This window comes from Brienomyrus brachyistius, unplaced genomic scaffold, assembly GCF_023856365.1.
Source record: "Brienomyrus brachyistius isolate T26 unplaced genomic scaffold, BBRACH_0.4 scaffold93, whole genome shotgun sequence".
NCBI classification, from domain to species: Eukaryota; Metazoa; Chordata; class Actinopteri; order Osteoglossiformes; family Mormyridae; genus Brienomyrus; species Brienomyrus brachyistius.
In genome coordinates this window covers 220,912-237,287 of record NW_026042368.1, presented here as the reverse complement: position 1 = coordinate 237,287, position 16,376 = coordinate 220,912, and the positions used below count along the sequence as shown (strand labels likewise).

General features: G+C 44.1%; 1 protein-coding gene across 13 annotated transcripts in view; it reads left to right on the top strand.

Annotated features, from left to right (window-relative positions):
- The first annotated feature begins 2,161 nt into the window (after positions 1-2,161).
- Positions 2,162-16,376, top strand: part of LOC125727321 (NACHT, LRR and PYD domains-containing protein 3-like) — a 39,838-nt gene continuing 25,623 nt past the window's right edge. For 4 of the 13 annotated variants that reach the window (XM_049004013.1, XM_049004015.1, XM_049004014.1 and 1 more), the window contains exons 1-5: positions 2,163-2,463; positions 8,991-9,092; positions 9,622-9,735; positions 10,362-10,475; positions 11,102-11,215. In XM_049004013.1, coding sequence (XP_048859970.1) covers positions 9,031-9,092; positions 9,622-9,735; positions 10,362-10,475; positions 11,102-11,215 — 404 coding nt within the window. In that variant the 5' untranslated portion in view covers positions 2,163-2,463; positions 8,991-9,030. The other 9 variants (XM_049004007.1, XM_049004004.1, XM_049004006.1 and 6 more) reach the window with 9 other exon arrangements.

Below are 16,376 nucleotides of genomic sequence, written 5' to 3'. Positions count from 1 at the left end.
GAAATTGAGGAATAGGTGGGAGGTTAAAGCCTATGTTGTTGTGTTGCAACCTAATGTGGAATTGCCAGTGTATGTGGTGAGATCTTCTGGTAATGGACAAGAACGGGTGTTGCACCAAAATCTGAGTCCATGTTGGTTTGATGACCCGGATCCAACCACCGTAGCGGAGGAAACGGAGGTTGAGAGGCCAGCAGTGACTAGTGACTGGAGGGACTGGTGGGCCTACCCTTGGGTCATGGGGAATGGAGGTACTCCAGGGGCCCTGTGGGCCCTCAGAGCAAGAACAGACTTTACCTCCAATCCAGAGATCAGCGGAGGAACAGGGCCATTGCCTGTGCGGCGATCTTTGCGGGCGACACGAGGGTTGGTGCCCCAGAGGTATCGGGAATAAAGGTTATGGTGGCGTAAATGTGAGGCCCCATTTAAAAAAAAAAAAGAGGGGTTGGATGTAGGCGGGGATTGTGATGGTGATAAGGGTTAATAGGAAACACCTGTGAGGCGGAAGTAGTAAAACATAAATTGCCGGTCCGCGATCGGTGGCAGCGGCGTGGATTTTAGGCGCCACAGGAAAGGTTTGTGGTTCCTTCTAGGAGTTGGATCATTATTTGTGTTGTGTGTTTTGTTTTCGGGGGATTGGGCTGTCTTCCCCCGACTAGTTAATTTAAATAATATTGTTTGATATGAATTGATCTCCTTTATTTATGTGTTATTTAGGAGGAACCACACGTGATTTTGGTGTTCATGGCCCTTGTGTTGATGTGAGCTGCCCAGGCCTTTTTATTGTCCACGTGTGAACTTTAGCCAGGTGTTTTAGCTGAGTGTGAAGTGTTTTTTTAGATATTGCTGTGCTGAGATCATTGTGTGAGGGGTTGCGGTGTTGCCTGGGTGCTCCATTCACTTATTGGGTCAGGGACGCTGAATTGTGGAATCCTGGTAATAAAGGCTTATTGCTATACTTCTGTTGTGAGCTGTTTCTTATACCTGGTGCCCAGTATAGTCGAGTCACAAACCTGCATCATTGGGGAAATCCGACTGTTCCATCTATGGATCCTGTTGAATCTGCTGTTGGTAAGGTGTGTTTTTCTATACATGCTTTTCAAGAAATAATTTAAAAAAATCAGGACATTCTTTACCCAAAACTACACCTCCGTTCCACATGTTTCATACTGGAATGGCATAGTGGATAATATACCTTGGAAAAAGGTGTGGACTTTACCTTCTAAATTTTTATCAACAAATAAAGTAGAAGTCACCTTTAAATTGACACAAAGTTTATCCGTCCAAATATTTTCAATCTAGCTGTTCTTTCTGTGAATGTGACTGCAAAACTAATGTTCGTTTATTTTGGTCTTGCCCTTTTGTTGAAAAAGTATGCTCTGATATGCTTAACATGATACAAACAAATGTGTTTTATAATTTTCAGTTTTCTTGTAAAAATGTTTTTTTTGCGGGTTTTTTGTGACTGGAAGAATACATGTCACGATCGCCGTCGGGCGAGCAGGGAGCGGAGAATCAGGAACTCCGGCTTAGGTAGAACAAACAGACCAGGCGAAACACGGAGCACGACGTCAATGACGGAACTGGGGATACGTACTCTGACTTGGACTTAAATACACAGGACTGAATAACACAACAAGAAACAACCTCACGTGGAACCCCGACGTTAACGAGGGGGGCGTGGCACGAGCGTGACAATGCAGATAAATTTAATACTATTAATTTTTTATTCGTAAATGTAAATACAATAAATCCAACCTATTTTACCCTGTTCACAAATTAGACCTAATAAATTATATTAATCTAATCAGAAAGTCTAAAAATAAAAAAAAACAATCAGAACTGTATCCTGATTTGATCCCTTTTTACCTGATGTATAGATATAGTGCTAAAATGTTCTGTCATATTTGGTAGTGAGATGGTAATCTTTTACTTTGTAATAACTCTTTCTGAATATCTGTTTGTTCTTGTTTTGTTTAATATTCTGTCTGTAAAATGTTACCTGTACATGTTGAGCATTGGAAATAAAGTGTGATTCAGTTGTTTAGTTTGACTTTTACTTTGCTGCACCAATTAATATATTTTGATGAAATTATAAAATTACAAAGTTTTGTCTGACGCCTCACCCCCCAAATCGGTTTGATCCCTCCATTTCTAAATTTCTCAAATCGCCACTGTTAAGTGTTACTGCAGTACCGCTTTTTACATGCACGATCCTCCTGAATGTGCGTTATAATCGAATTACGGTTATTGTTACTAATTAAGTCACATAGATAATATCCCCCCAAAACCCTACGATGTGCCGCAGAGTCCGTGTCCATTTTTTGCATGAAACGGAGCTGATCATTTCCTGCCTGTAAACGAAAGTGAAATTAAGTGTCGAGATTTTAAAGGCAGAGTCGAAAGTTTGTCAAGAAATACTTTATCAAGATTCTGGAATAATTTAAAGATATTCTATGTTTCAAGGTAAGACTATAATAATAAAATGCATATGTTTTACACAGCCTACATATATAGCGGGATTTAAAATAAAACAGCAGATTTGGCAAAAAGAGACAATGTCACGGTTTTTCGGTCTGGTGAGAACAGAATACTTAATCCTTGGCTTCTTATTCCAAATGTAATGAGAAATTTGAGTGTTCAATATAATTAAACATTAAATATACGTCCGTACAGCACAGTAGGTTACTGTACGTGTATCAGAAGAGTTTTCGAATTAACATCAATAATATTTAATTACTTACAGTACGCTCAGCCATGAGTTCGCCTAATATACTGTGCTGCGTAAACATTGTAATATTTTGAAGCTATATTAAGTTTTTCTTTTTTAAAGTGTTGGGGATTAATATGCTAGTGTTAAACATAAGGCTTAACATTTTATTAAATCAAAGGTTTTACCACGGATCTGTTCTGTGTTCTCCAATCTGAAATGTTCTGATTAATTGACTGGCTTTGCAGTCGTATTTAAACTGTTTAATGCAAATAGTACGCAATCTGATTTTAATAATCGGTAAAGATTAAGTCAAACGCAACCCACAGCGCAGCTGAATGACAGAAGGTGGTGTATGTGTGTATTACACACACACACACGGGGTTAATTGTGTTGTGTGTGTGTGTATAAGTGTGAGCTCTTTATTATCAGTCCCGAAAAGGGCGCAGCAGAGCCATCAAGCAGGAATGAATCACACATCGCGGACACCGAGCGGAGTAAATACGGAGGGGGGGAGTCACACATTTTACCGGAAAATAAACAGACGGTGTGATTTTAGAGACACAAACTTCACTTTTACACAGACGGCGGGTTTGCGCTTGTGGTAACGAAGCATTTTGAGCAACGTTTCTCCTTTTCCCCTGGAAGAAGCAAGGTAAGCGTCCCTTTCTCCAGAGAAAGACAAGACAAGACAGGTGTTCCAGCTCTTTCCGTGAGAAGTTATTCGTGAAAAACAAGTTATATACGTGAACAATGAAAAACATGTTTGGGCAGTTCAACCATAGCACAATAATATTATGGGTGAATCAAGGACGACGTATTTGAATCTCCGGATGATTAGTACATATACGATCAGAATCAATCCATACCTCAATCACCTCACATTCTACTCGTATGTCTACTGGGGGCGGGGGGCACTCTGCCAAGAGTAGTGGAGCCGAACAATCACAACAAATCATTAACAGTAATAAGTTAGAAAGAGATCTCTCAGTGGAGGAGATTGATGATTTTATATCGTCCAAGGCGTCTTGGGATTTTTCAATACCATCGATACGAGCCAAAATTCGGTCCAGTACAGAATCGGCACCTCCCGCACTAGAATGGGAGTCATCGTCTTCCTGACTAGCGAATACTCGTCGAACCAATTTTCATTTTTTTTCTTATCAGTGTGAGAACGAGTTGAGGAAAAAAATGGAAAATCTCTGTAACTTCGACAAGGTTAAAGTATATTGTAATAGTGATTTGGGGGGTTAAATGGTGGAGAAATTAAATAGTTGGGAGCTGAGCAAGACTCTAAGCGGTCGTCCTGTACGAGATCACGTGACTTCTTGGCTTCTGATGAGTCACACCTGTTCTCAGGTAAATAGCCAGATCGGATAGAAAAACTTACTGGACAGTAGCTCTCCAGGACCGGAGATGGAGACCCCTGCTGTACAGTGTTTGATATGGTTTTCAAATTATGATAAAATTCATTTTTATAAAAACACTTTGTAATGTTACAAACATACACAACCTACTGGAAATAAAGCATTGAATTCTATCCCCGAACTTGTCATACTTTTAGGTCCCTTGGAAATCAGCCTTTGTCAGTATCAGAATCAGGAGTGCAGTTGCAGTGCTGTAGGTGTTTAGCAGTGTGACAGATCAGCTGTTTAGGAGGGAGATGGCGAGGGGAGAGAAGCTGTTCCTGTGTCGGGTGTCCTGGTCTGCAGGCTTCTATATCGTCTGCCAGAGGGCAGCAGCTCAGAAAGTCTGTGTCCAGGGTGTGTGGGATCTGTGATGGCAGACGATATGAGGGCAGGGGGGCACCAATGATCTTTTCTGCTGTCCCTACGGTCCGCTGCAGTCTCTTCCTGTCCTGTTTGGTGGCTGCTCCATACCAGACTGTGATGGAGGGCAGGGGGCACCGATGATCTTTCTGCTGTCTGTACGGTCCGCTGCAGTCTCTTCCTGTCCTGTTTGGTGGCTGCTCCATACCAGACTGTGATGGAGGGCAGGGGGCACCGATGATCTTTCTGCTGTCCGTACGGTCCGCTGCAGTCTCTTCCTGTCCTGGTTGGTGGCTGCTCCATACCAGACTGTGATGGAGGGCAGGGGGGCACCAATGATCTTTTCTGCTGTCCCTACGGTCCGCTGCAGTCTCTTCCTGTCCTGTTTGGTGGCTGCTCCATACCAGACTGTGATGGAGGGCAGGGGGCACCGATGATCTTTCTGCTGTCCGTACGGTCCGCTGCAGTCTCTTCCTGTCCTGGTTGGTGGCTGCTCCATACCAGACTGTGATGGAGGGCAGGGGGGCACCAATGATCTTTTCTGCTGTCCCTACGGTCCGCTGCAGTCTCTTCCTGTCCTGTTTGGTGGCTGCTCCATACCAGACTGTGATGGAGGGCAGGGGGCACCGATGATCTTTCTGCTGTCTGTACGGTCCGCTGCAGTCTCTTCCTGTCCTGTTTGGTGGCTGCTCCATACCAGACTGTGATGGAGGAGCAGAGGACAGACTCAGTGACTGCAGTGTAGAACTGGATCAGCAGCTCCTGTGGAAGACTGTACTTCCTCAGTTGTCTTAGGAAGTACATCCTCTGCTGGGCCTTTTTGAGGATGGAGGAGATGTTGGTCTCCCACTTCAGGTCCTGGGAGATGGTGGTACCCACGAACTTGAAAAACTCCACAGTAGACACTGGGCTGTCTGATATGGTGAGGGGGAGCAATGATGACGGACGTCTCCTGAAGTCCACTGTCATCTCTACAGTCTTGTGCGTGTTCAGCTCCAGGTTGTACTGACTGCACCAGAGTACCAGCCGCTCCACTTCCTGCCAGTATGCAAACTCATCACCATCCTGAATGAGCCCAATGATGGTGGCGTCTGCAAACTCCAGGAGTTTTACAGCTGAGTTCCTGGAGGTGCAGTCATTGGTGTAGAGGGAGAAGCGCAGTGGGGAGAGGACACATCCTTCAGGGGCACCAATACTGAGGGACCGTGTTTCAGAAGTGACCCCCCCAGCCTTACTTGCTGCTTCCTGTCTGTCAGGAAGCTGGTGATCCACTGGCAGGTAGCTGGTGATACGCTGAGCTGGGAGAGTTTGGAGGAGAGGAGATTAGGCACAATGGTGTCGAAAGCCAAACTAAAGTCCACAAACAGGATCCTGGCATAAGTTCCTGGACGGTCGAGATGTTGCAGGATATAATGCAGCGCCATGTTCACTGCATCATCCACCGACCTGTTTGCCCGGTAGGCAAACTGCAGGGGATCCAGCTGGTGTCCTGTAATGTCCTTCAGATGGGCTAAAACCAGGCGTTCTGAGGATCTCATGACCACAGACGTCAAGGCGACAGGTGTGTAGTCATTCAGTCCTGTGATGGTGGGTTTCTTGGGGACGGGATAATGGTGGAGCGTTTGAAGCAGGAGGGAACTTCACACAGCTCCAGGGATCTATTGAAGATGCGGGTGAAGATGGGAGCCAGCTGATCAGCACAGGTTCTGAGGCAGGAGGGGGAGACACCGTCTGGTCTGGGGGCTTCTTGGATTTCTGTTTCTGGAACAGCCGGCTCACATCCGCTTCGTGTATTCTGAGTTCCAGGGGGGAGGGTAGGGGGGTGATAGGTGTGATGGAGGTCATTGTTTTTGTACTGTACTGTGTAGATGTACTTTGTTTAAGTACATCTGCCCTCCCCTGGTCTGCTGGAATATCACTGCTGTATACATGCACCCACTGCAGTCATCTACGTTCACTGACAAATATAGTATGACCAGACGCTTCCGTGCATGACCGTCCACAACCCCAAAGCAGAAGTATGAATTAGCCCTGGGTTCCTGTGCAGTAAAGATGAGTATTCTGGGATGGGTATTCTGGCATTGATTTTGGTGTTTTACAAGCCTGGATGGGTGTATAAAAAGGATAGATAGTATGGAAACATTACACTGCTCACAAACTAATGCAACAAATTGGCTAACTGTATTCTAAAACAAAATCTGAATTAATTATGTTTATGATGAAATCACCAACGGTGATTTCAAGATTAGCAATTTTTCTCCCGTTATTAATAATATTTTAGATGTTTAAACATCCATCCATCCATCTTCTACCTATTTTCCGGGTCATGTCGCGGGGGCAGCAGTCTAAGCAGGGAAACCCAGACTTCTCTCTCCCCAGCCACTCCCAATCCCGAGGCTTTCTCAGACCAACCAAGAGGCATAGTCACCAGGGAGGTGTCCAGGAGGCATCCTAAGCAGATGCTCGAGCCACCTCATCTAGTTCTTCTCAATGCGGAGGAGCAGCAGCTCTACTCTGAGTCCCTCCCGAATGACCGAGCACCTCACCCTATCCCTAAGGGAGAGCCCAGCCACCCTGCGGAGGAGTAGAGGCTCTACTCTGAGTCCCTCCCGAATGACCGAGCTCCTCACCCTGTCTCTAAGGGAGAGCCCAGCCACCCTGCGGAGGAGTAGAGGCTCTACTCTGAGTCCCTCCCGAATGACCGAGCTTCTCACCCTATCTCTAAGGGAGATCCCAGCCACCCTGTGGAGGAAATCCATTTTGGCCGCTTGCACTCGTGACCTCATTCTTTTGGTCACTACCCACAGCTCATGACCATAGGTGAGGGTAGGAACGTAGATCGACTGGCAAATCGAGAGCTTTGCCTTTTGGCTCAGCTCCTTCTTTACCATGACAGACTGATGCAGTGCCCGCATTACTGCTGACGCCGCACCGATCCATCTTTGGATCTACCACTCCATCCTTCCCTCACTCGTGAACAAGACTCCAAGATCCTTAAACTCCTCCACTTGGGGAGGACCCCCTCCCCGACCTGGAGAGAACACTCCACCCTTTTCCGGCTGAGGACCATGGTCTCGGATTTGGAGGTGCTGATGCTCATTGCAGTTGCTTCACACTCAAATGCGAAGTGCTCCAGTGAGAGCCGAAGGTCACGGTCTGATGAAGCCAACAGAACCACATCATCTGCAAAAAGTCACCAAACTGGACACCCTCAACGCCCTGGCTCTGCCAAGAAATTCCGTCCATAAAAGTCTAGTCAGAACCTCACAGCCTCACACACCAGCTCAGGCTCCTTCCCCACCAGAGAGGTGATATTCCATGTCCCTACAGCCAGCATCTGCAGCTGAGGATCGGACCGCCAAGGTCCCTGCCTTTGCCCACCATCCAACTCACACTGCACCCGACCCCTTTGGCCCCTCCTATGGGTGGTGAGCCCATTGGAGGGGGGGCCCACGTGCCTTCTTCAGGCTGTGCCCAATGTGATAGAAAATTCTTGATTATGCTAATCAGTAATGAATAATGGAATATAAATAATTATGCAAAATGCATTACCTAATCAGTAATTAACAATTGAGTTTATAATGTGTTGTTGATTTACCTATAATGATTGAAACAATATAATCTCACTTGAATCAGTCTGATGTATCAAGCACAATGTACTAATGCAAGTTTGCTTACTGTAAGTAAAGGGATTTCTATTTTCTATGAAGGAACTAACGTTTGCCATAATACAGCTTGCTCAGCAAGGGCCCGGGTCAGCATGACCTGGAAGTGAGATAAAAGTAATTGGGTAATTGGATAAATTTAACTCGACTCAGTATGAAACCGCAAAGGAATTTCTGTGCTGATAAGCAAGCCTCAATAAGCAGAAGTGCCTGGTGTCTACAGACACCTGATCCTTTACTTTGAACTATCTGATGACGGCATTTTTGGCTATAAGAGATGTATGCACTTGTTGTTCGGGGAGCAGAACACGAGATGCATGATTGCTGAGTGTCTGTTCCCTTTGAGCTCATCGAATAATAAAGTTCTGTCAAACACTTAAACATCGGACTTAGAGAAATTTCCTCCACACCGACCAGGCCCCATGGGTAAAGGCCTGGCTCTGGGAGGGGGGGAGGACAGTGACCCGGGGGAGGGAAAATGTGAATCCATGTTTTTACTCATCATAAGGGGTCTAATGAGCCGCAGTTCGTCTGCTTCCTCACCCAGGACCTGTTTGCCTTGGGTGACCCTACCAGGGGCATAAAGCCCCGGGCAGCTTAGCTCCTGGGATCACCGGAACACGCAAACCCCTCCACCACGATAAGGTTTCGGCTCCAGGAGAGGATGTTTATACATATATTTATAAAAGAATGTGGCATTCGAATTTTGCACTAAACCTCTTTACTATGTGTAATTCTACACATGGAATATAACAGAATGGAGACCCAATTCATCAGTTTGATGTAAAAATGCTGAGTACTCGATATTGTGTATTTATCTATGTATCTACTTACCCTTCATGTTCACAGAGGCCCCAGCAGGAATCATCTGGTCTGGATCAGCATAAAAATGGGTGGATCTGCTTCTGAAATGTGCCCCCCTGTGGGGTGTAAGAGAAAGAGCCCTGAGAGGTAACAGTGTTACAGCCCACTAGCATGCATGTCTCTCTGGGTCTATAGTCAGGCCATAACATAAAAGTAAACTGGGCTCCTAGCTGGGGCTGGTCAGTGGGCAGCACTTTAATATGTGTAGCTTAATAAAAAGACCTCGCCATCTTCTGTCTTCACCGTCTTCTTCCACAATCAGCCAGTTCTTTTATACTAGAGGCGAGCAACAGACCATCCCTCCTATACAAAATGGTCATATAACAAAACTACACAAACAAACAAAAACATATATAAACAGGTAAAAAGGAACATCAGTCAAGTCTAGTTGTGGAGGTTTTAAACGGTCATACTAAAAGTTTCATATAATATCTAAATTTTAAATGAGACAATTTCCTTAAAAGCTGACTGTAAATAAGTCTGTTTACATCAAGAGCTTCACAGCATATCAAAGTACATGAAGGCAGCGCAGAAGGCTAAACAGCAGTGTGATGCCGTCCCCATTGTATGAATTATATTTATACCATGAGGGTTTGTTTCCTCTCGCTGCCCACAGTGTCCTGATGGAGAGAGCAGACTCCCCTGTACCCAGCTGTGTTTCCCTGAAGAGTGACGCGTCAATGGACCCCCTACTCAGCTTCAGAGAGGGACCTTTTCCTACAGATCAAAGGTAAATGTGCATTTAAAGAAACACTGTTAATGACATTCAGACTCTCAGTCAAATGGCACAGAGACACATACAAGCTATGAGGAAATAACATATTTATAATGAATGCACCAATTTTTACCTTTAACAGATTCCATCACCTTGAGAATTTAAACAAAAGTTTTGTCTGTATTCTATATAAATAACATCTGAGGTAAATGGATGAGGATTACTGTAAAACCTGACTTTCTGCGAGCTGGAATTGGAAGTTATTTAATCGCAAAGTAGATTTTAAATTTCAGTCCTCAGCACAGAGCTGGAAAACAACTGGTTTGCCTGTTTCCCCCCTCTGCATGTCCATTAAAGAATGACTCGACAATAGATTGTCGTCTTGTGAGACGGATGTTTCTGTTTTGATAAGAAATAATTTCACTCTCATGAATTCATTAGATCATACTCAGACGAAGGCTTTAGTTTAACATGTTTAGTCAAACTGTGTGGCTTAAACAATAAACTACTATCATCAGACAAAAAAAGAGAAAGAGTAACAGAAAGAGCCCTGAGAGGTAACAGTGTTACAGCCCACTAGCATGCATGTCTCTCTGGGTCTATAGTATGAAGGAGGGTTTGTTTCCTCTCGCTGCCCACAGTGTCCTGATGAAGAGAACAGACTCCCCTGTACCCAGCTGTGTTTCCCTGAAGAGTGACAGGTCAATAGAAAACCGACTCAACTTCAGAGAGGGACCTTTTCCTACAGATCAAAGGTAAATGTGCATTTAAAGAAACACTGTTAATGACATTCAAACTCTCAGTCAAATGGCACAGAGACACATACAAGCTATGAGGAAATAACATATTTATAATGGATGCACCAATTTGTACCTTTAACAGATTCCATCACCTTGAGAATTTAAACAAAAATTTTGTCTGTATTCTATATAAATAACATCTGAGGTAAATGGATGAGGATTACTGTAAAACCTGACTTTCTGCGAGCTGGAATTGGAAGTTATTTAATCGCAAAGTAGATTTTAAATTTCAGTCCTCAGCACAGAGCTGGAAAACAACTGGTTTGCCTGTTTCCCCCCTCTGCATGTCCATTAAAGAATGACTCGACAATAGATTGTCGTCTTGTGAGACGGATGTTTCTGTTTTGATAAGAAATAATTTCACTCTCATGAATTCATTAGATCATACTCAGACGAAGGCTTTAGTTTAACATGTTTAGTCAAACTGTGTGGCTTAAACAATAAACTACTATCATCAGACAAAAAAAGAGAAAGAGTAACAGAAAGAGCCCTGAGAGGTAACAGTGTTACAGCCCACTAGCATGCATGTCTCTCTGGGTCTATAGTATGAAGGAGGGTTTGTTTCCTCTCGCTGCCCACAGTGTCCTGATGAAGAGAACAGACTCCCCTGTACCCAGCTGTGTTTCCCTGAAGAGTGACAGGTCAATAGAAAAGCAACTCAACTTCAGAGAGGGACCTTTTCCTACAGATCAAAGGTAAATGTGCATTTAAACAAACACTGTTAATGACATTCAGACTCTCAGTCAAATGGCACAGAGACACATACAAGCTATGAGGAAATAACATATTTATAATGGATGCACCAATTTGTACCTTTAACAGATTCCATCACCTTGAGAATTTAAACAAAAGTTTTGTCTGTATTCTATATAAATAACATCTGAGGTAAATGGATGAGGATTACTGTAAAACCTGACTTTCTGCGAGCTGGAATTGGAAGTTATTTAATCGCAAAGTAGATTTTAAATTTCAGTCCTCAGCACAGAGCTGGAAAACAACTGGTTTGCCTGTTTCCCCCTGCATGTCCATTAAAGAATGACTCGACAATAGATTGTCAACTTGTGAGACGGATGTTTCTGTTTTGATAACAAATAATTTCACTCTCATGAATTCATTAGATCATACTCAGACGAAGGCTTCAGTTTAACATGTTTAATCGAACTGTGTGGCTTAAACAATAAACTACTATCATCAGACAAAAAAAGAGAAAGACTATTGGTTTCTTTGCCAAAGGTGACGTTTAAATACTTGCTGATTCAGATCATAATTAATGTGACACTGTAGTGGTTCTCATCCCCTGATTATAAAATAAGATGATTTGTTGATCCAAGAGGGGAAATTCTCTTGTGTTCAGCAGCAAAGTGTTATGTTATTTATATGATTAAAAACAGAGAGCAGCTTTTACCACATTAAAAATGGGACGTTAAGGCTGGCTGTGGGGGCTGCACATCGACAGCAGGCATTGTGGTGTCTAACGGCAGCAGGCAGGAAAGATCCCCAGTAGCGCTTCTTAGCTCACGGTGGGGGAATGAGCCGGTGGCTGAAGGTGCCCCAAGATAGCGCCCCCTGGAGCCTCGGCTGGGTTATGGACCGGGCCAGTGGGGCCAGTGCCCTGGGGTCTCAGGACATTAGAAGCTGTGAGTCACAACATTTATAGTGCAAGCCATGAAATGTGCCCCCCTGTGGGGTGTAAGAGAAAGAGCCCTGAGAGGTAACAGTGTTACAGCCCACTAGCATGCATGTCTCTCTGGGTCTATAGTCAGGCCATAGGGCACTTGGCACACGCCAGCCGCCTGGGGCACTTTGCACACGCCAGCCACCTGGGGCACTTGGCACAGTTTTTCGAAAGTCTTGCTGGATGTGTTGTCATAGCAGCACATCCAAATCCTCAAACCTGCTCGGATGCAGGTTTGTTCTGCATAAACAGGGATTAGCTCACAGACTTAATAGTGTCCGTGCATGGAAATGGGTTCAATCATGGCCTCACCATTCATATACGTAAAATCAACAAACACATACATACATACCCAAACTCATACATACAAACATGTATGAAATGTCATGTTTGTACTTTAACTTGATTGTATTTTATCTGTAATTATGACAATAAAAGAATGATGAAACACTGGAACCGTAGTAATACATTCAAGCGATAAATACAATAACTAAAAACTACTTACACATTTAACTTGTCGGACACTTTTTGCCAGCCGTCTTTTCTGTTTTGGGTCGCTTTTGATGTGTTTCCTTTAGTAGATACTAAATCTTTGAATTCATCATACTCCTCTGTAGCATTCCCCTCGGATTGATGGCCGAAAGACTTGACTGATGGTTCACGATTTATTTAAAATAAATTAATTACCAAAAAAAAACGTAGCCAACGTAAGAGCTTGTGCATTTACCAGTGGGGGGTTTAAACCATTTACAAAATATCATAAAGCAAAGACAAACACGTTCTCCGCTTAGCTTAGCTTAACGATGTTCTGGTAGCCGAAAAAAACGGAAGTCCCTCAAAAAAAGGGGTCCCACTAAATAAAACTACATAAGCATAAATGAATGTATACAAATGAATACAGAATACAAACGTATATTAAAAAATATGCAATACGCAACTCAATATGTTTTGTAACATTAATTAGTCTCATGTCAAACCTTGGGGTTATTTACACTCCCACCAAAATTATGTGTGTTCCAAGCAATACCCACAAACACAAATATTTTTCAAATCTGTATCATTTGGAAAATAAAGCATAAACATCAGTGAAATGTACTTAAGTAGCTTCTCATAACAAGACTAACCTCTGCACTGGACGTTCTAGCACTGACAGCTTACCAAGGCGTTCCCCTTTCTCGCTAAGTCTCTTATCTCCTATACATATTTTACCCTTTCTTACCAGTCCATCTTCATCAGTGACAGTCTCTAAAATCCGTCCCAGTTTCCATTCACATCTGGGTAACCAGTCATCCACAAGCATCACTGTATCTCCCGCTTGTACATTTCTCTTCGGTGTGTGCCAACGCTGTCTTGCAATAATAATGTGGAGATACTCCCTTTCCAGTGACTCAAAAATTGTTCCGTCAGATACTGTACTCTGCGCCATCTCCTTTGTCCATAAAGGTCCTCCCTAACACACTTCCCTGGTGGAGGTGGAGCCATGTTGGACTTCATTGTAAGTAGATGATTGGCTGTGAGTGGTTCCATACTATCAGGGTTGCACAGGTTGTGCACAGTAAGTGGGCGACTGTTGAGTATAGCCATGACTTCATAAAACAACGTTCACAGAGAAGTACTGTTGAGTCTGCAAGAGGCCAATGATAATGTGGAGTCCAACACACTCCTTATGGTCCTTGTCTGGCTCTCCCACACACCTCCGGCGTGACAGGAGTGAGGTGCGTTGAAAACAAAATCACAATGGTTTTCGGATAGAAAGGTGGTGAGTCTGGGAGTGTCAAGTTCTTGTAAAGCTTTGTTCAATTCGTTCTTTGCCCCCACAAAGTTGGTGCCTTGATCACATTGGATTTGTCTAACAGCACCACGAACTGCAATGAAACATCTCAGACCATTTATAAAGGCATCAGTGGACACATCCTCTAACATTTCACTATGATCGCTCGTGAGCAGAAGCAAGTGAAAAGCAAACCATATCTTTTATGCTGCTTTCTTCCCTCTTAAGTGGTAAAGGGACCAAACAGTCCATGCCACACTATGAGAAAGGTGGGGAGGGCTCTACACCTTCCTTTGGAAGGTCACTCATCCTTTGACCTTCTGCAGGTCCTCTGAGTCTCTGGCAAGTGACACACTGCCGGATAAAAGATGCAACTGCTCTGCTTATTCCAGGAGTCCAATCGCAATTGGATCTGATTTCATTGATGGTAAAGCCCTCGCCTTGATGTTTTACTCTTTCATGATAATGACTAATTATCAGCTTAGTCACATGATGGGTTTTTGATAAGATCACTGGGTGTCTGAGTAAGTTGGAGAAGGATGATCGACTGAGCCTTCCTCCCCCCCTGATTCTGCCATCTGCATCTAAAAAGGCATCTACTGTAGGTGCTGCACCTTGGGATGATCTGGCAGCCGACCTCCCTTCTTCAGTAACTGTATTTCTTGCTTGTATACCTGCTTTCGGAGGTGTTTGACCATGACACGCCCTGCACTTTCCAAGGCACTTACATTAGCGGGGCCATTTATTTTTCCTTTAACTCGTCGCAAAAGGCATGAAATGGCCTTAGTAGCCTGCAACCATGATGAGAACTCGGACAAGCGGTCAGCAGCACTACACCCCTGTATGCAGTGTTCCAGTTCTTCTCACCTCTGGATCACCTATTAGAGGTTCCAGTACTACATCTGTTATTATCGGTATTTCCTGTTTCCAGAGGAACACAGAACCACCAAACCAATTTGAGGAAACAACTCATTTATGGTTTTCCCTCTAGAGGCAGTGTCTGCTAGATTATCTTCCGTTGAGACATAAAGCCATTGTTGAGGATTTGTATTGCGGCGAAATGTCTGAACCCTATTGGCTACAAACGTGTGAAAGAGTCATGCATCATTATTTATGTAGCCCGGAACTACTTTGGAGTCAGTCCAGAAGAACTCCTCCACATTCAAATAGCTAAGCTCTTCTCTAAGCATATTGCTGACTGTGACTGAGACTACTGCCGCTGATAATTCTAGTCTTGGTATGGTGGTCACCTTTGTGGGAGCTACACGGGACTTTCCTATGATGAGGGCACAATGGACCATTCCTTTCTCATTCTTGACTCTCGGATAGGAGCACTGACCATACCCTAAGGTGCTTACGTCAGAGACGTGGTGTAACTCTCTCTTCACAACCCTTCCAAAATTGAGAGGTAAGTAGCATCTATCTATGTTCATGGTCTTTAACTTGACAAGGTCCCTTTGCCAGCTCTCCAGCTCCTCTGGCAGTGGGTCGTCCCAGCCAGTACCTTGGCGACACATTTCCTGGAGGATCCTTTTCCCTTTAAGGAAATATGGAACAAGGAACCCAAGAGGATCGAATATAGAAGCAATGGTAGACAGTATTCCCCGTCGTGTCATTGGTGGTTCCTTTAGAGTGATGTTAAACTTAAAGCAATCACTTTCTGTCTTCCACTGAATCCCCAGCGCTCGTTCCAGGGGGCTGTCATTGAAAGTGATTTCCTTTGCCTTACCATCTGTAGCACGCTCTGATGAGGGTGTGCTCTGTGAAACAGCATGGGTGTTTCACACAAACCTGTGAAGACGAAGGCCACCCTTTGCACATGGCTCTCTTGCCTCCTGTGCTAACTGAATGGCTTCTCCACAGTTTCCATGCTTGTGACTCCATCATCCACGTAGAAGTCTCTATCAATAAACTGGGACCCTAATGGATGAGAGTATCTGCTCTCATTAGCTAAACATTTAAGTCCATAGTTTGCACAGCCAGGAGACGATACTGCTCCAAAAAGATGTTCCTCCATTCGGTATTCTTTTGGCTGTGGACTCATGTCTCCATCTTTCCACCATAGGAAGTGCAGATAGTTGCAGTCGTTCTCCTTGACATGGAACTGATGAAACATTTTCTGAACCTGGAAGTAGATGTTCATTTAGGCTGGTACCATTGTCCTTTGCAGAGCAGTCGAACACAACACACAACTTATCTGGCTTTTTTGGATGGTAGACACCATGGTGGGGAATGAACCATTGTTCACCATGAGTGCCAAAATCATGGACCTCTTCAGCATCACCTCTCTCAATGATATCCTTCATGTTTGCAGTGTAATCTTGTTTATATTTCTCATCCTTGCAGAATTTACGCCCTAAATGTCTGAGCCTGACTTCAGCAAGCTGCCTGTTATCAGGTAAATGTGGCC